General features: G+C 41.1%; 1 protein-coding gene across 1 annotated transcript in view; it reads left to right on the forward strand.

Annotated features, from left to right (window-relative positions):
- LOC122801244 (rootletin-like) overlaps nucleotides 1-21,625 on the forward strand; it is a 2,937,720-nt gene that overhangs the window by 658,014 nt on the left and 2,258,081 nt on the right. The window contains exon 6 of the mRNA XM_044070796.1: nucleotides 12,131-12,214. Coding sequence (XP_043926731.1) covers nucleotides 12,131-12,214 — 84 coding nt within the window. The remainder of the gene's footprint in view (nucleotides 1-12,130; nucleotides 12,215-21,625) is intronic.

Raw genomic sequence — 21,625 nt, forward strand, 5'->3', positions numbered from 1 at the left:
TAGTTAAAACAAACAGCATTAATTATGAAATTCAAGAGACAGACATTCAAAAAATGGAATCATCCTGTGTCTTAGGCTAAACTAGCCAGACCAAAAAATTAAATAAATAAATAAATAAATAAATAATCAACATTCTGCTTTGCCCTACAGGATATGGCAAACTATATCCACAATTTAACTGACAAAGGCAGTTTGCTCATCTTGAAACACCTTCTGCTTAAACAGCAGGTATGGTGCTGACCCCCTTCTTCTGTTTTGACTGTGGCTCTCTAACAGACTCACAACATCCATTGCTACATTCCATCCAATGCATTTTGTAAAGGATTAGCAGATTGGGCCCAGTGTTGAATGACAGCCAGTTCTTTAGCAGAGCCTATAAAAAAATTAAAGTCAGTGGGAAAAAGTACTCTGAAGCAAGATACTATGGCATATCATTGCTGGAGCCTTCTTGTGTCCTGACAGATTCTTAGTTTAGCACTTGAATTTGCTTATTCGTGATCAGCACTTGTTCAGAACTTGTTGTAAGCATTAAATAACCTACTAAATACTACAGCACTCAACCTTCCTCATTACCTAGAGGAAAACAGTTTTGGTACTTACTTTCCTCACTTGCTTAGGGAAAAACAGCTCTTGTACTCACTTTCCTCACTTATCTAGAGGAAAATAGTTCTTTATTCAGGCATGTCCAAGGGTCAGCTTCCAGTGTTCTCTCCTGTCTATCTGATGAATCTGGGCATCTTGGGGTAATGTAGAAAATGCCTCATGTACACAGACAACCCTCTCCTCCTACCACCCAACACTATAACCTGTGAGAGATGCACTTATCTAGCCAAACTGGAGGTAAAGCTCTCTCCAATCAAGGCTGAACTTGACAGTCAGGAGGTGAAGGTAAACACTTGCACCACACCACACTCATCACATAGTCTCACTAAATCTACACCACCAAAATCCACACATAGTAACACAAAAACATTCGTGGAGGCTCTCAATAATAATCTGTCTAAGCAACAGAGACCTCCAAAGCAGAAACGCAAGCAACCTCCATCCCCCAACACAACCCAAATGACATATAGCCCGCAGACAAGGAGAAGGTTACTGTCAGCTGCCTGTCGGGTGCCAGGATCCACCACATAACCCACGCACTCAGGTCACTCCACAAGTACAAATATGACTCAGTCATTGTCCATGTTGGTGTGAACGACCTGAGACGTACCTCCCTGGACTACATGAAAAGAGACATGGAATAGCTCTCTGATTTTGTAGCCCAGGCAGGTATAACGCTAGCCCTGAGTAGCATTCTGCCATCACCCAGAATGATGCCGCAGTACAAGGACAAAATGATTGACTTCAACAATTGGCTAAACTTCTGGTGCCATTCTGAAGGGATCCAGTATCTGTCTGCCTGGGATGACATGGTCGACAGACCACGATGCTTTGCTAGAGATGGCCTGCACCTGTCACCCCTGGGATTCTGGATACTGGCTAAGGTTCTTGCCGCCCCTATAGTGTCTTTTTTAGGCAAGGTTCAAATGACAAATTCACCACTGTAACAGGAACAGGCAAGCAAAAACTGAGGGTGATGCTACTCAATGCTAGAAGTCTAAATCTCAAGATGCACTCACTCGAGGCACTCCTTAAAATGGAGGACATTGATATCTGTGCAGAGACTTGAGACCTGGTTCAAGGCTCCAGAGAGCACCCCTGCACTACTAGGCTATAACTCATACCACATTTTTCGGCCATGTAACCTGGACCGGAACACCAAAGGCAGAGGTGTGTCCATATTCATTAAGGATATCCACACCTCCAGGCTAGTAGCTCAGCATAATGCAGCCGAGGTTATCCAAGTACAACTAACTCTGGGCAAAACTGCAATCCAAATTGTAGCTTGCTACAGATCACCCACTGTGCCCCAGGATTCCCACTCCTCTTTTCTTGATGTACTGGAAAATATTAGGGTTCAACCAAACACCCTAATAATGGGTGATTTCAACTACCCCACCATTAACTGGGAAAACTACTCATGTACCAACTCCTTCACTCAACGGTTTCTGGAATTCATAAACTCCAATGCCCTGGATCAACTTATCCACACCCCCACCAGGGGCAACAATATCCTAGATCTAGCCATTACCAACGTGAGTGACCGGTGTTCCACACCTGAAGTCAACGCCTCATTGGTCCGATCTTACCATATGCTAATTATCCTAGATATCCACATCCTGCCCCCACCCTCCATTAAGGAAACCATGGTAAAAAATTTCTTCAAAGCCAACTTCATGCTTCTTAAGACAGAAGTGGCGAACTTCATGGCACCCATGCAGATGGACAATACAGTTACGACTACTGAATCCTACACAATAGCACTTTATAAGCACTTACATGAGTGCATGGATCATGCTATCCCAAACAGAACCAAGATGCTATCCTCCAAAAACAGGAAGCCAATCTGGTGGCCCCCTGCCATAAACAAACTGTACAACAGAAGGAAGAAACTGTTACAAAAGAGAGTAAACTCCCATGAGTGGAGGAGCTCCCTGGTCAGCCTCAGTAAGAAGCTGCGATCCCTGATAAAATCCTCCAAAGCTAGATACGAAAACAAAATTGCCACTGATTCTAAAGACAACCACAAAGCATTCTATAACTGTGTCAAGAATCTCAATGGCAACACTCAGATCTGCTCTGAGTTACAGTACAATGGCACTAAATATACAGACCCAACTAATATTGCCAACATCCTGGCAGATAGGTTCAGTGCTAACTTTACTCCCCACTCACCCCCTAAAGAGCCCATCTCTATACCTGAAGAATGCAAAGTTCTTGTAATTACAGCTGCACAGGTAAAAACCACACTCTCCAAAGCCAAGAACACAGCATCCATGGGACCTGGCAACATCCCAGGCTGCGTTCTACATGAACTACAGAATGAACTGGCCTGGTCTGCAAGGCCATGGAACGTATCATCATAGAACTTATAAACAAAGACATTGGTACTCTCCAAACTCTGGACCCCACCCAGTTCAGGTTTGTAAAAGGCAGATCATGTCTCCTAAACTTGATAGACTTCTTTGAAGCAGTCACCAAAGCCGTAGACAAGGGTAAGGTGGTTCACACAGCCTATCTAGATCTTGCTAAGGCTTTCAACACCATCACCCACTCTGGAATTATAGATAAACTCACTAAACTAGGTATAAATCCTTATGTCACAAGATGGGTTGCCAACTGGCTCACTGACAGAACCCACATTGTGAAAGTAGCAGACTCCAAGTCCGACTTCAGACCAGTGAGAAGTGGAGTACCACAGGGTTCAGTCCTGGGTCCTCTCCCGTTAGGTATCTACTTCTCTGAAGTACAGGCTAACACAGCAGGTCTTTGGCTAATGAAGTTCTCAGATGACTGCAAACTAGGAGCCATAATCGAAACTCCTAACAATGTGGACATCTTACAAAAGGGCCTCACTGAGACAGATGCCTGGTGTCAAAGCCATGGCCTCAAGCTCAATGCCAAAAAGTGCATTGTCATCCCCTTTGGTAAAAACTCTATACCCATGAACTACAACATAGGCGTAGTATACTTAACACTGAAAGTGTGATAAGAGACCTTGGGACACAGGTGGACAGTAGTCTCTCCTTTGATAGTCACATCTCCACAGTAGTCAGGAAATCCTTCTACATGGCACACCTCATCACAAAAGGTTTCTCATCCAGAAAAACAGAGGTCATTGTTCCCCTCTACTCATCACACATTAGACCCATTATAGAGTACAACACCCCTTTTGCTATGTACCTCACAAGACATCTACAACAACTGGAAAGGCCACAGAAATACCTCACAAAGAGGATTACTGGCCTCAAACAGATGCTCTATGAACCATCTCAAAAAACTCCAGCTTTACTCCATCGCATATCGCCTACTCAGAGGTGATCTCTGCCTAACATACAAAGCTATGTCAAACCCAGAGCTGTTGGACATGCTCCACTTAAAAAAATCCCAATCCCTCTGAGCTACGCGCTCTAGGGACCTAAATCTTGTCACCACAATAAACAGAACATGCCGGAGGGATAGATTCCTGTCCCAGAGACTTCCCATACTCTGGAATAAACTACCTATCTATATCAAACAAAGCTCCTCATTAGCACTCTTCAAGAAAAATCTTGATGATTGGATCAGAAATAGGAAATTCACCCTGGGGATCACCTCTGTGGCTCTGCTCGACAGTGGCACAGGAAAATAATTTTCTTGGGTGGCAAAAGCCAGGGTACCTTTTTGGCTGGGCTTGTATAGGCCCCAGGGCCGATAGCCTAGTACCTACCTATAAACATATGAAGAGTTTGAAATAGCATATTATCCAGCTGACACAGTCTCATAAGTGGAAAAAAAATTTAGATGTGTTTTCCCCAGCTTCAGTGTCAAAATGCACCTCAAAGAATTATTGTTACACAATAACATTTTGCTAGGTTTCCAGAAAGTAGCCAAAATGTTTTCATTAAGAGCATAATCAGCAATCTTAATAATAATGTGCCAGGATCTGTTGTGTGTTGAAACATCGAAAAGGGCATAAACTCTCTATGCATGCTCATTTAGACACTTCTTAACATCCATACCTCTTCAGTTTGCCAGTAGTTATTCCTCTCTGTGCTCATCCAGCTAGCCGATGTTGAGCTTTTGTACTTGTAATACTATCTCTCTAACCTATCTCCATCTGTGCCATAAACACTCTATATCTGCCTCATGATAGCTTAGAACTCCATTTCCCATACTTCTCTAGGGCTCCTCTGTATTCCATCCCATAATCCTTTGCGCCATTCAAATCCTCACTGCAGGAAAAGGCGCATTTTTTTCCACTCTATCTCTCCACTATGATCTGTTTACCCCCTGCTATAAGGCTTCTGGTGTTTACTACAGCAGAAAAACAAAATGTGAACAGTATCATTTTGTATATTTGTGAACAGAGGTCAGAGGTATGTGTTTAGTACATTTTTCGCTACCCTTTTATAATTAAAGCAATCAAACAACTATAAGAGCATCTTCCTAGCACTCTGCGCTGCAGCGGAATATTCAGTCAGTAATGACTGTATCTCTTCTATGTGCTATAAAGATTGTAGTGACTGCTGCTACTTTAATTTAAAGTGTATTAATTGTGTCTCTCTGTTTGTAACCAAGTTTATTAGCGACTGCTGCTAATACAATTTTTATTGGAATTGCTGAGCATTACGAAGCAAATTCTTGGTGACTGATGCTAATATAACTTAAATGAACTGGTGGACATTACAGGCTAAGACTTTAGTTTGAAGGAGTTAGAGTGATTGCCTTCTCTGACCGTATATCATAGCATTTTCATCTACAGGACTAGAAACTGAAGCTTATACTAATTAAGTCTTCCCACGGCCTAATTAGAAAGTATCAGCACTGTCACAATAGTGACTATAATACTGTGAATAGCAGCTGAATGCAGTAGTAAATGTACAATGTAAAAATACTACCGCTGCAAATATTGTCTAGGAAATAATCACTGGCTACTAGTACTATATACAAATGCTGTTCTCAACACTTGTATTTACAATGTATGCTGCCACTACCTATGTGAAGGGCATAACCATGACTTAATTATTTTATATTGTTCCATGGTGTATGCTACTGTATTCATTTCAAAGCTTATTACTACTACCAAGACAATCTAATGCATAGTGTATAGTGCTCAGCTATTTCACTGAAAGGTGTAGTTAAAGTCTAACAAAAGTGGTGACTATATTGTGGGTTTATTGCATACTAATTTGACTAAAAGTACTAATTAGTCTTTACAGCTGCACTCAACTCTAAGTATAATTCTGGACCTAATTATCATAAGGGATATTGTTAACTGACTTAGTCAATGTGTAGTACATTTTATTGTTGAAGCATTAGCAAAGGTAAATCGCTATCTGATATACTTTGTCTTAACTACTGCACATTTTATTGTATTCTCTGCTGGTTCTTGTGAGAATATTAACCTGTTGCCTATATGTCCTGTACTTAGCACTCTCTTTACCTTCTCGCCCCCAATCCCACATGTACTGTATCTCTGGAAATATCCAGTTAACCCATATCTATCCTTTACAGGTCATTACCCGGCCATGACACTTGGGGTCCTGGAAAACAGCCTGGAAATACCCAGCTCAGCAGCCCACTTCATAGTTTCCCACCATCTCACTTGTTAACAGCAGGCATCTACCACAAAGGATAACCACAGGTCTCACTGACTGTAACTATACCTTGAGACTGCAAATAAATATTGTATTTCTTACCTCCCATAAGCGCTGTAGTTGTTATTCAACCAGAACCTGCCTTACACCTCTCTTTCTCGTAATAATATTACTGTCTTTTCTATTAAAACTCTTTCACTACTTATAGTTACTACCACCCCTAAGCTCTCCCTACCATCTCTGCCCATATCTTCTAACTATCCTAACACTTCTCTGCACACCTACCTTCTCCACTGATTGTTTTTGTGTGCATTCCTCTCTTTGCTCTTCCAGCCAGCTGGTGTAGCCCTGCTTCGTTCGCCCTGGCTATGCTTGGGCTCACTTAGCACCCCTACCCTACCCACAATTCCCACCCACCCCCACTACATCTACATTTATCTTTACACATAACCACATCTCCCACCTCATTACTCAATCATGTACATCTACCCATATCATCCAACTCTCCTCCTAAGCCCCTCCCTTAATTAACTCCGCTGTAGTACTACTCCTATCAGTGATACACCAACTATCATTCCCAAAACCTACCATTCACAAAGACTACAATCCACTCATCTTATTAACATGTTACTAGTACATATTACTTCCATAATTGTACTACTTAAGCTTTCTCTCCTCACCTCTTACCATACCCACCTACAGGTAACCCCACATTATGCAGGAATTGCTACCTCTCATCATAAGTACATTTAATCTTACTTCTCTATCTCTTCCTCTATCCTTACCCTATCACCCACCGACTACTCATGCTTTACAATACTACCTCACCCCAAATATCATCAACCCTCCCTAAAATTCAACAGGCAAATCACAAAACTCCTGCAGTTCATTCTCTACATTGCCTCTAAATTATCTCGCTCTGGGAATATTCATTCCAACCCTGGACCAACTACTACTACAAACCTACCCCCCCCCCTGCAAATTTCCCTTCTCCCCAATAGTCTAAATCAACTTCCTAGGAAAACTACTGACCTACTGTTTCTAAATATAAACTGTAGAAGTATCCCCAACAAAATCCATGGCCTGCATGCCTGCCTTTCTGTATACCTACCAGACATATTGGTTATAACTGAGACTTGGCTAAAGCCACATATCAACGACAATGAAATAATTCCCCCAGGATACAATATACTAAGGAAGGATAGAAAGGACAAAAAAAGGCGGTGGCATTGCTGTATTATTTAAGAACAATCTCACAGTGCAAATACTAAGTATACAATATCCCTCTGTTGACAATGCAGAAATATTGTTCACCCAACTGCAACTCAACTTCAAAAAACTAATAAACTTAATTGGATGCTATATACCTCCTGGCAACAATATACCCACTCTAGAAAATCTGCTCCATTAGTCCTGTTTATCTCTCTAAACTGAAACCATCATTTTGGGTGATTCTAATATAGATTGGCTATGCTGTAACTCTTCCATCCCAACAAATCATATTAATCTCTATGGCTTTATCCAAGCCATCCAAACTCCAACAAGAATTGACAAGACAATTAACAGGGAATCAATCCTTGACTGGATTCTAAGTAATAAACCTAGCCAGCCCTCTCTTGCAGGTTGCCTCCCTGATAGTCTAAGTGACCATCTGCCAACCTTCCTTCCATGGCAATGCAACCATAATCCCAAAGGTACAGTCTATCATTTTATAAGAAAGAAAAAGAACTTTAAGCCCATCAATTTCACAGTAGAACTAAAACATTGCAAGTGGGCACCCCTGAAATACCTGGAATTAAATGAGGCAGTTGCTTACTTTAATAACACCTTCTTAAATGTATTAGATGTTCATGCCCCTCCTAGAACCATGAGAACCAGATCTAATCCCACTCTATGGCTTACCAAAGAAATCAAAGCCCTCCTCAAAGCTAGAGATAAAGCATGGGATCCCTGGAAAACTGTTAAGTCCCCAGCTGCAAAACAAAAATATCAGGATCTTAGGAATAATGCTAAGAAACTAGTAAAACTTGACAAAATTAATTACTACTCCAATCTTCAAATCAAGCACCAAAATAGCCCTCAAAAATTTTGGGCAGCCATTAAGAAATTATGGGTCTATATTACGTTATCAAAGTTTTACAACTTTGAACGCCATATGGTTGAAGCCATATGTTCAAAGTTGTAAAACTTAGAAAACATTTACCTGATGGTTGTAAGCAGGGGGCAAGCCCCCCTATACCCCCTACGTGGGGGGGCTGCTCCCCCCACACCCCCTGCTCTTTAAATATACCAACTCCGAGACTGCACTACAATGCAGTACAGTGTGAAAGGGAAGATTTCCCTTTACTGCACTGTAGTGCGATCTCAGAGCTGGTATATTTAAAGAGCTGGGGGTGCAGGGGGGCTTGCTCCCTGCTTACAACCGTCAGGTAACTTTTTCTTTTTTTTTTACATTTTCGAAGTTTTACAACTTCGAACATATGGGTTTGACCATATGGTGTTCGAAGTTGTAAAACTTCGATAACGTAATATAGACCCACAAATTACTACTACCAGGCAAAACTGGTACCCCCTCTCCCACCTTAGTAAATAACTCTGACAGCATTCCCACATTTAATAAATTCTTTACTGAAACAATACTGACCCTAGCCAACCAACAGAAAAATCAACACGCACACCCTTCCTCTGTACCCATCACTACTCCCATAAGGAATAGCTCCTTCAAATTCCAGTCGGTCTCTATAGATAGGATAAAAAAGTACCTCAGAAAACTTAAACCCACTACTCTGGCTGCCGACAAATTAGCAGGGGAATTCTTAAAAATTGCTGGAGATGCAGTGGCCTACCCTATAGCCATTCTAATTAACAGATCCCTCTTAGAAGCCACCATCTCAGAGATATGGAAAATATCTCACAAAATCCCCCTACATAAAGGAGGTAACTCCACAGAGCTTACAAACTACTGACCTATAGCAATTATATCCCCCCTAGCAAAAATCCTTGAAAAGTGCATACACTTCCAAATGATTCACTACTTGCACACACACAGGCTCTTATCAAACACCCAGCATGGCTTCCGACGCTACCATAGTACCACCACTGCCTTATTGTCCTTTTCCAATTCAGTAAACTCTCATAGAAATGCTGGTAAATTTGTTTCTGCCACTTTTCTTGACCTCTCAAAGGCCTTCGATATGGTTAGACATGACATTCTTATCAAAGAACTGTCCGAATTAGGACTTTGTCTTCCCGACATAGCCTGGTTCCAGAGCTATTTAGCTGGCTGTCAGCAAGCAGTCTTGTGGAAACAAGAACTCCCCCTTCTCCCACTTAATCTTGGTGTTCCCCAGGGTTCTATTTCAGGCCCTCTGCTGTTCACCCTCTATACCAATAAGCTTCATTCCTCCACTCCCAAACCATTTGTCATCCAATACGCTGATGATTCTACGTTAATTTGTGCAGCTTTCTCACTACAGGAACTTCGCACATTAACTCAGGATCCTTTCTTCTGTATAGAAACATGGCTATCCAATATCCAACTCATCCTAAACCCTGCTAAAACCAAACTACTACTCTTTAAACTCACTAGGTCCACCTCATCAACTTCTACCTTTAATATCATGTCCAGTAACAAAACTACTATCTCTCCCACAGAGCACACCAAACTCCTGGGCATTGAGATTGATGACAGTCTAAGATTTGATACTCATATTTCCCAGACCATCAAGAAAGTTCATAAAAAAATAGGTACCCTCTATAGAAATAGACAATTCCTTACCCAACAAACAAAAGCTACTATATCTCACACTCACCTTATTTCTACCCTCCTCTATACCTCACCTATTCTCACCAACCTTAGAAAAGCAGACCTAGCTAAGCTTGACTCCTGCTATAACAAAATAACTAGATTTGCCTCTGACTCCCCATTTAGATCTCACCACTGCTCATCCTTGAAGCTGTTCAACTGGCTGGAACTTCCTCAACTACTGCATTACAACTAACTCTGTCTGGCCCATAAAATTTTATATCAACCAGAAATAAATTGCATTGCAAAGCCTACTTCACCTCCACACCAATAACAGAACTCTTTGCTCCAGTAACAAACTTATTCTCACAGTAACTAAGTCAAATAATACAGCAGGTGATGCTCTCTTTTCTAATTATGTATCCAAAATAAGGAATGCTCTATCCTATAACATAATTACTATGACATCCTTCATGCAATTCAAAAAAGCATTAAAACTGCATCTCACTAATAACTGGCTATGCTCTTGCACTTCACCAGGCTAGACCCTCCACTATGTTAGACACTACACCACCTTAACTATCTCACACCTCAAGAGGAACAGATAGGTCTATATTCTAGTACTGTAGAAATGCATACAATATAATAAAATAGATTGTTATGGTTTAGACCCCAATAACCTTTAAGAAGTTGTTGGTTTACATATGATTCTCTCCAGCAATGATTGAGGTAATTATATGTATATCTCTTTAGACTAATGAAACTATTACTGTAAGATTTCTCTGTTTTCACTAATTGTGACTGCGGTGTATGAATATATAACTGTTTTTAAAGACTCACTGCATTTTGTATCTAAATATACTTTGTAGTTGTTTTTGTTACATGTTATTCATATGTGTGGAGCTTTTCTCCCTGGGTATCCACTGAAAATGGACCTGTGTCCAGTGGACTATCCCGTTTAATAAATGTAAAATAAATAATAATAAATAAAGTTCAAAATATTACTCCATTCCTCTTTCTCTCCTTTTCAGAGGTGTCTAATGATCTTGCACCTCTCTTTGTCCTCCTTATCAGTTGTATTATCTTCTAACTAATCATTTCTGGCTTGGTTGCCAACAGCAGGAGTACTAATCTCTTTTGAGGTTTGCTGAAGAGACAAAATTATGTCTAAATATTCATCCAAAACTCTCTCCCTCACAGAGTACATCCCTCCACTTATTGTGGGCTTCCATTTTCTCATTAATTGTAGTTAATGTTTCCAGTATCTTATGTGTGGAAGATGCCAGCACCTCCACTGCTTCCCCAATCATGAGACAGACAGACCAGCTCTAGCTGCAGGCAGCTTGTCTCTCTTTTCAAATCACTGATTTCAAGCAACAGAACTTGCAAGAGGCTTTTTCTGTTTTGCTTCTCTCAATATTCAGGGAACGTCTGACACAGCGTTTACACAACTCTTTAAATTAATGAAGGATTTTCTGGTTGGTCCGAATTACAAAAGTAGGCAATCCGGTTAGGAGATCATGGAGAAATACTGCTAACAGCAGCACTCCATAAGTAGAAGGACATCTCAGATGTCTGATATTGCAGATGCTACCACCACCAATAGTCCAAGTATCCTGTTTACTCTTGTTAAAAAAGAGCCTGTCTGACTTTTTTAAGGCTTGCAGACATTCCGAACTTCCTTGCTGTCCCCCTGCTCTCTTCTTGCCTTACTGTTAAGACTCTATACAACATCTTACCCATACTTTTCATATGTGTTTGGGGAAGGAGAGAGAAGACTTAATGGTATTAATTGGTGGCACATAAAGATGACTTCACCCTCAGCATATACCAGAAAGTATCCACAGAAATTAATAGTCCTTGTTATCTCATCCATTTAGTTTTGGTCCCTCTTTGTTTACTACACTGGACAGCTGTTCAAAACCTGGATTTATTTCTGAATCCAAATCAAAGCAGGATAACAGCACCTCTGTAACAGTGAGCTAGCTTAAGCCTTTGCTCTTTATTCAGTCGGATGAACATCTTCAGTACTTTTAAGATGCAAAACACTTATGATAACAGGTGATGTGAACAGGAGTACTGTAGTGACAGAATAGTCCTGTTGTGTCCTTCAGGGTATTTACTAGGGATTTCTTCCATTGTGTAGTCTTAACATTATGTTTATCATTTTAATACTATATACAATCCTTTACTTTGTTTCCAGGTCCTGCAGTATAAGAAGAGGTGTGGTGAGCTGGAACAACAGCTGCTAGAGAAGACATCTGAGTCAGAGCATCAGAAGCTATCAGTAAGTACAGCTTGTCTTTTCAAACCTAGACCTAAAACATGTCAGTAATGTAATCTACTACATATTTCATTCAGATGTTATATCCTGCATAGTATGTAGCAGCCAGACTGCTTCCAAAGCTTCAGGGCGCCTTCCATGCACCCTACATTTTTTGTCAAATCACTGACTAAAAAGACAGATTTTGGGTAGCAAGCCCTTTAGAGCTTTCCTGCCATCACAGAGAGTGCTCCTCTTCAGACATCAAAGGATTGACAGTTGGCTTGTGCTGCTCCATTGCTGGGCAGGTAATAAGTTCTCTTTGGGAAAACCCTTCCACATATTATTTTTAATGTTTAAATTCACTGTCTAGCATGGGAAGTACTTTTGTTTTTATTGACTATCACACAACATTGCTGTACTTTTACACAGGAGTGCCCTTTTGTGTTTGGTGGTTTAAAAGTTAATTTATACCTTCTAAAACTGTTTTATCTGATGTTATCAATTTTCATTCGTTCCTCAACATCTGGGTTCAGATCCAACCCTCGGATCTGACTCAGCTGCTTTTTACAGCTTGTGGATACTGAAAACTCTTGAGCTCCTCACTTAACCATAATGCTCTAGTCCCCTACCATACCTCAGATCTCATTTGCCACCTTTACTTACAAACGCAGTCGCTTTTAGCTCTCAAGCTTTAGTGTTGTTCTTTGGATTGAAGTAGGATATTTAAATTTATTATCTTTTCCAGTTATTCAATACATTATATACCTCACTTATCCTTCCAACACTAATCGGTGTATTTTAGACTACCATTGGTGGTAATCTTTTCTTTCTTTTGCTATTATACCCTTGTGGCAACTTTTTAATTAACATTGTTGGTATTTTTTTCACTTTCTTCTTTTCTCTTTCCTTTCCTTACAAAAAAAAAGACACTTTTTTCTTTCTATTTTGGAACTGTATTTTTTCTTCAGTGTGGTGGAAAAACCTTCAGGTTTTGAAAAATGTAAATCTCTCTTTCAAACACCCACGATTCCAGTCTATGCTAATCTCTCTTTCAAACACCCACGATTCCAGTCTATGCTATTTAGGCCCTGCTCATTTAAAAGAGTCTTGTGACATTTGTAAGGCCTTCATACCAGGACTGGAAAAATAAACAAATTTTAAAAGGTTTATTACTGACTTTCTTTTCTGAGTCTTTATCTGGAGATCAAACCTCCAAGAAATTAGAGAAGAAGGAGTCCAGAAAGCATCCGTCAGACTCTTCTGGATCCTCCACTCCTAGCTCTGATCCTACCCTTAAATCTTCTCTCAAAAGGTCTAAACAATCATATCCAAGTTTGTTGGATCTAAAGACTAAACCCCCAGATCTGACACCTGCTGATAACTGATCCACATCATCGAATTCAACACACTCGTAGCTGAAGAAGCACCCTAGGACCTGATATGCATCATCTCTAGAACCTGTTCCTTATTCTCTTCCATCGTTCTTCCTAGAGAGACATCATTATTCTAGGACCCCTTCAGTGGCCTCTTCTTCTCATTCTTCCAGGAGTCTGAAAGAAGGAGATGTAGATCAAATGATGAGGAAATTTCTCTCTGCAAAAATTGAGATGGGAGTTCTCACGGCTCCTACCCCATCTAGTCTGGAGACCTTCACCAGTACTACTCCACCTGTTTGGCTTCTCTGATCCAGTCTTCGGCTTTGGAACTCCTGGATCTGAGACTTCTGGAACCTTCCGTGTCGGATTTGAAGATTGTTGTGTCTTCATGTCTGATTCCTTCTCTGAGTGGACTGGCTGTGAGTGTGTCGGAGCTGGATGACTCTCGCTGCCGTAGCATCATTGCCAGACCCAAGGTGTTAGAATTGACTCGAAAGTTGCCAAAGCTGTTTCTGCCCCTTGGAACCTCAGCTTTGGACAGCCCAGCTTTGACCTCTGCCTCGGCTGGGCTGTCTTCAGTTCAGAAGGAGCCAACGGTCTCAAAGCATGTCTTCTTGGCACAGTCTTCCTGCCTGGGACATTCTGCCTTTGAGGTAGTGGAGAGAGTGTTCTCTACTTCTAGAGGAAGGACAATTCTTCCCTTTTCAGATCCATCTTTCCTGTCTCATATGTCATTGTACTTGGAGCCTCAACACTCTACTCCACAGGGACAGCCAGCCCAAAGTATCCAGACTACCTGGCAGGGTATACTCATTTCTTCTGATACATATCCATAACATCCTGCTGAAGAAGTCCCTAAGAAGAGAAAGTGCAAGAGGAGGCACTTAGACTCTCCTCAAGAGTCGGTCACAGAAGATAATGATTTTGATGAGGGGGAAGGGTCCCCAACATCACCACATGATGATGTCTCCTTTGGAGACATCCTGTAGATTCTTAAGCAAAGGGGTGGTTGGTCTACCTATAACTCTTCCCAAGAAGAATCAGTATTCCTGGAAGCCTTTTAGTCTGGCCCATCTACCTCCTGGGTGACTCCACCCACTGATAACCTCATTGATTTTATCTGTAGGCAGGTGCGGAAGGAACACAACTCTGTTGGGCTGATCCCCAAGAGACCAGCCAGGATCCTGGCACCACAGAAATTAAGAGAATTTTGGAGCAAAGGAGTACTGGTAGATGTCATGGTCATAGTGGTGGCTACAAAGAAGGAACTCGCAGAATAGTGTTCATCTGTCCTTCCACCTAACAGGGAATCCAGGGTATTGGACAGATTTTGGAAGTGTGTATATGCTTCAGCAACTTTTGCACTCAGGTTGCTGAATTATTTGGCAGACTTCACTAGGCCTCAGATGGATTTGATTAAAGAACTGTTCAAATCTCTCTCCAGGACCATCACTTCTGAGTCAAAGACCTCTATTGCCACACAGTTGGCTACCCTACAGTCCATTTTGAATTTATCCATGAGACACATTTCACATGCACCTGAAGTGCAGCGAGTTCAGGCTTTCCATTAGGAAACATGCTTGGATGTGCCTATGCGATTTCATGCAGCCCTTCAAGTCCTTCTTCATCAATCCTCCCTTTGACAGAAGTTCTTTGTTTGGCCCTAGATTTAAAGGCAATCTATCCAAGTGTGAGCAAGATGGTAAGAACCTGTCTGCAGTGGGTGTATATTTTTCAGTTCCTCAAAGAAACTTCTCTAGTAATCAATGATGTGGTTGAAATATGTGGTTCAGGAAATCCCCGGGTCCTTTCCATGACACAAGCGGAGATAGTTCCCCCAGGAAGGGGGGGGGCTCTAATGGGAGATGCCATCCATGTGGCGGAGGAGGGCTGCAGAATCAAGGATGTAGGGACACTTTTTCTGACAGATCGTACCAGTGCTCCTGAAAAGAGGCATGATTGTCCACCTCTGGAGGCAGTCAGCAGTCATCTATCCCTGCACCAGAGAGCCTGGTTAGACATTATAAAAGGTACATGGGTGCAGAGGCTTTTTTAACAGTAAACAAAATTCTTGATGTTCCAACTAGTCAGAGGAAAGCAGCATCTCTAGAAATAAGAAAGCTGCTAGAAAAAAAAGAGTCATCCAAGACGCCCCCTCAGATCAGAAAGAGCCTGGAACTTGCTCAAGATTATTTTTAGTGTCAAAGAAAATAGTGGACTGTAGACCAATTCTGGATCTCAGAAATCTGACCAAATCAGTTCAGTACATAAAGTTCTGGATGGTCATAGTTGAGTCCATTTTGCATTTTCTGCGCAAGGACTACTGGATGTGTTCAGTAGATCTTCAGGATGCATACTATCACATAAAAATGAACAGACGAGCTGGAAGATGCTATGCTTCTGTCTTGGAGCCAGTCATTACCAATTCAGAGCTCTGCCATTTGGTCTCACCACAGCCACAGGGTGTTTACCAAATGCATGGCATTACCAATTCAGAGCTCTGCCATTTGGTCTCACCACAGCCACAGGGTGTTTACCAAATGCATGGCATTACCAATTCAGAGCTCTGCCATTTGGTCTTACCACAGCCACAGGGTGTTTACCAAATGCATGGCATTACCAATTCAGAGCTCTGCCATTTGGTCTCACCACAGCCACAGGGTGTTTACCAAATGCATGGCATTACCAATTCAGAGCTCTGCCATTTGGTCTCACCACAGCCACAGGGTGTTTACCAAATGCATGGCATTACCAATTCAGAGCTCTGCCATTTGGTCTCACCACAGCCACAGGGTGTTTACCAAATGCATGGCAGTAGTAGCAGCTCAGTTGAGACTGCAAGTTTTCTAGGTATTTCCCTGCTTGGGTAACTAGCTCATAACCACTCTGACCAGGCGTCTTCTGATAAAAGAGATTATGTACTCCAGCTTTGCCCTCCTCTATGAATTACTATCAGTCACAACAAATCTCAGCTAAAGCCATCTCAAATATTAGAGTTCATAGGGGCCATGTTCAATACAGTGTCAGTGACAGCCTTCCTTCCCATACAGAGGACGCAAACTATTAGATTTCAAGTCAAAAAGATAATTCAGGATTCTTCTCTATCACATCAATTGATTCTACAAGTCTTGGGGGTCAATGCCCCCTATGATAGTTCTGGTTCCATTAGCACAATATCATGAGAATTCTTCAATGAACCCTAGCAACTCAGTGGTCTATTCTACACCAACCTATAACCACACAGATCAGCATAATTCAGGCATGCAAAAAGTACCTTTTGTTGTTACTCAGATCAGATATTACAAGGTCGTCCCTTCATTCTTCCCCAGCCCAAAGCTATAATGACCACGGATGCTTCCCAAATTGGGTGGATGGGGCATTTCTTGGGAAGGGCAGTCCAAAGCACCTGATCCCCCGAAGAGGCCAACATGCATATCAGTGTCCTGGAAATGAGAGCAGTACTCCTAGTGTTGCAGGCCTTTCAAGACTCTCTCTCTGCCAGGACTATTGCAATTCAGACTGACAATACGGCAGTGGTATGGTACGTTAACAAACAAGGAGGAAGCAGATCTTACCCCTTGTGTCGGGAAGCTCTAAGAGTGTGGCAATGGGTGATCTCTTCCAATCGATTTCAGACAGAATGCACATCCCAGGGAAATCCAACATGATAGTAGACAAGTTGAACAGGTCTGTTTTATTGCCCCATGAGTGTTCTGTCAGCATGAAAGTGGTCTAAAGATATTCCACCAATGGGGGCAATCTTACTGCGACCTCTTTGCATCCCCTCTCAACAACAAGTGCAACAGGTTCTTTGCCCTGATGCTCCCACCAGGGAAATCACAGAGGGATGCACTCCTCCACAGTTGGCCCCCTGGTCTCCTTTATGCTCACCCCCCAACTCCTCTAATCCCCAAGTTTCTCCAGAGAACATCCAGATTGAAGAGCACAGGTATCGCCATTGCTCCTTATTGGCCTCATCACATTTGGTTCCCCTTTCTTTGGCCTCATCTAGTTCCCCCTCCTTGGATTCTGGATCCAATTGCAGACCTCCTGTCTCATCCAACAGGCATGCTTCACCCGGACATTTCAGACCTAAAGCTGACCATATGGTTTCTCCACTTCCATTAATAGTCAGACAATCAAGGCTCTCTTCCCCTGTACATCGCATTCTTTTGTCTAGCCATAAAGGTTCCACTAAAAAAATTTGCAGAAGCAAATGGAAAAGATTTGCTTTTTGGACAGAACAAAGAAATAGGAACCCTTTTTAGCACCAGAACCTAAAGTTCTTCAATTTTTGTCTACAGTCTTTGATGAAGGGGAAGCTCCTCGACTGTTAAAGTTCAATTAGCTGCCATTTCTAATTTCCACATGGGGTAAATAATTCCTCCTTAGCTTCTTCAAAACTTTGTAATGTCTTTATAGGAGGAACTTTTCTTCTTAGACCCCCTTATAAAGATCTGACTCCACCATGGGAATTGAACTTCATACTACAAGCTTTAACTCAGTCTCCCTTTGAACTATCAGCAAAGCGTGTACTACATTTTTTAACCTGGAAAACTGTCTTTTTAGTAGCTATAACCTCTGCTCGAAGAGTCTCTGAACTTTAAGCCCTATCTTCTAAGCCTCCTTATTTAATTTTCCATAAAGATAGAGTAGCATTACAAATCAACCCATCTTTCCTTCCTAAGGTGTTGTCAGAATCCAACATCAATCAGGCAATTAAGCTGTTAGTTTTCCTTCCAAATTTCACAAAGGAGGACACATGTTACATTTATTGGATGTTCACAGACAGTTACATTTCTGTTAACCTAGAACAAAAAAAATTGAGAAAATCAAATCAATTATTTGTTTCTTTTGTGGAATCAAAATTGGGAAAACTAGATACCAAAGTTAAATGGTTAACAGATTGCATTTCCTTTGTCTACAACAAATTAGGCTTGTCTTTGTTGTAACCTTTAAGAATCCATTCAGCCAGGTCCATGGCAACTTCATCAGTATTTTTTCCAAGTCTTGCATAGAATATACGTTTTTTGGCTGCAACTTGGACTAATCCTCATTTCTTTATTACTTATTACAAATTGTATCTGGTCTGTAGGGGATTAGCAGCATCCGGCTCAACAATGCTCAGGAATATTCTTCCTTAGAGTTCACCCAGGATTCAGGTAGCTGGGGACTCTGTCCAACTTGTTGAGGAACAAATGAAAATTGACATCAAATAAAGCAGTTATGTACTCACCATAACATTCCATCTGTGTTGTCCATTTTAATCCTTCCTCATCTCCCCTCTCTCCAACCCCTACCATTTGGTTTGTGACTTCTGAAAGAACAAGAATATACTAAGGGACCAATGTTCCTGACTTTAAGCTCCAGGTATTGGTTTCTCATTTTATAATTGTTTCTAATTTTCCATGAAGCTCAAGGACCAGCAAACAAGATCTGAGGTATGGTAAGGGACAAGATCATTATTGGTAAGGGAGGAGCTTGAGAGGTCATAGTATCCACAACCTGTAAACAGTGGCAGAGTTGGATCCGAGGGTCAGATCTGAACCCACTTGTTGAGGAAGAATGAAAATGGACAACACAGATGGAATGTTATGGTGAGGACATAACTTCTTTTTTTCTGAGGAGAAACTGGGTTTAAATATCTTTTTGGAGCTAGTAAATTGTATTAGAGTGCTTTTAACTGTGTTTTTATTGGGAAAAGTATTTTTATACTACTTTTAAAATGTTACCAGCTTGTGCAATTTAATTTCCCTGGGAAAAATGGCACAATTTTTTTGCTTGACCATGGAACAAACTACTGGCCTCATGTCAGTCATTCTTCCAGCCACAAAAAGAGAAAGTTAACTAAACAGCCTTTGCCACCACAACAGGCTAGCAATTTGCTTCAGCTGCAAGTGAGTGATTCTGATGTGGCTAAAGTGGGTTCCTCAGGCCACTCATCTTTTTCCCCAGATCCCTGTGATGTTGCCACTATGAACTGGGTGGGTCTACTTTATGCGTTCGAAACATGAAAAACCTGAATCAGAATAGCGCGACACATAAAGAGCAAACCACAAATACATCGAACGTACTAAAGCGTGAAATTTAAAACCTCAAACCGTCATAGACGGCCAACCCACCACCCGCAACACACTACCTACCCAAACACAACAAAAAAACCCCATACATACACTAACCAAAACCCTTCTTCTAACCCTAAATTAAAGCAACAAAAGCCTACTGCTAACCCTACACTAAACCCCACATACACAACTATCTATGCACTATCCTTAACCCCTCCCTAACCCTAAGGTCCGTAACTACCGCACACTTCCCCTACGGAGCTATACTCAAACAAACTAACTATTCCACACACACACTTAACAAAACCCTACACTAAACCTTACATACATTACCTACACAAAATCTTACATACGCTACCTACCTATGCACTTACCTTAACTCCTCCCTAACCCTAAGGTCCATAACTATCGCACACTTACCTTACGGAGCTATACCACAGATGGGCCAACTATGTAAATTCGATATTTCCACTTTCGCGGTTTCATTCGTTCGATGTATTCGCGGTTCGATCTTTATGTGTCACGCTATTCAGATTTGGGTTTTTCAGCTTTAGTATGCAAGGGAGAACCACTGTTGTCTGAATTGGGAAAGGATGCAGGAATGATACCACTACTTAGCCAGAATGCTGTGCCCATTCCTGAGGATGCTGTTGCTGCCACTAAAAATCTTGTTTGCACTCATTTTCCTGCCAAAAAAAAAAAAACAAGAAAACTAAACTAAACATATATCTTCTCCTGCTCCAGTTTTACTGGACTGGAGCAGTTTAGTAAGCCTGGGACATGGTTTTATACAGGCCACTGACCCTTCTTATAAGTTGATTTCTGGCAAGCAAAAAAGGGAGTCCTCTTTTCCTGAAGAGATTCAAAAAACAGAATCTGGAAAGAAATGTGATGGAACAGATACAGGATTTTCTCCTCATAATTTTGATTCAGACTCAGAGGAGAGCATGTTATCTGAATCTCCCTATCAAGGATTCTTTTTCTGTGAGACTATTTCCAGAATGTATCAATGTTTTGACTGTGAGAACACTGAGGTTTCTCAGTCCCTCAGAAAATACTATGAAATGTAAGATACTGGCAGCCCAGCTATCTGGAACGTTGAAAATAATATGTCATTTTTGAATATTGATATGATTTATACAGAACTGTATGTTATGTATTGAGCTTCAAGAATGTAACCACAGCATACCCTGCTGGAACACAGAAGATTAACTTACAAAACTTGAAGAAAATATGTTGAAATGAAGTGCTTTAGGATGTGCTATAAAAGTTAGTTTCAATGCAGCAAGGAGACAGGATGTCTAAAGCTAGAAGTTTTTTCTATTGCCTTGGAGAGTAGTTGTTACTAGGTTTAAAATGTAAAAAGTGTTTTATTGATTTATGACTTCCTAGCACCTGCACGGTTTTGAGAGATATATATTTTTCACACAGAGGTGTTAAATTCTGTTAATTTTCTGTTTAGCTTGCGAACTGAAGTCAGGCGGCAAAGAGTGATGTCACCCAAGATGACCCAGCAGTCATACTTGATACTGATTTAAGAACTCTCTCTGAGAGAGAGACTGTGCATTTTGTATTTTGTCTTAGACCTAGCAAGAGTATCCACTCATTATCATCATCTGCACTTGCCTGTCTGTAAGATTCAGGGCATAGTATCTCTCTTAAATATAGATAGAAATATAGTAAATATTAGTTTATATGTTTTCTGTATTTATTTGAGACTGTCCTGCAATGTTGTTTTAAAATATTTCCTGTGATTTTGAACTCTGAAGTTACTGTGTTGGCTGACTGAGTATTGTCTTGTTTTTTATTTATTATTAAATATCTTCAGACCTATCTTTGTGGCTGATATTTGTGAGACATATGTAAGCTCTTAGAATACTTGCATATGTATTTGGTGACACTGTGCAGGCCACTGCTAAAATAGCCTTGCTCTTGGTCAAAACTACCTTTTGGATAATAGTAACATTACACAGTAGAATTGGACACCCTTT

The sequence above is a fragment of the Protopterus annectens genome, chromosome 4.part1 (assembly GCF_019279795.1).
Source record: "Protopterus annectens isolate FY-2018-M chromosome 4.part1, PAN1.0, whole genome shotgun sequence".
Lineage (NCBI taxonomy): Eukaryota > Metazoa > Chordata > Ceratodontiformes > Protopteridae > Protopterus > Protopterus annectens.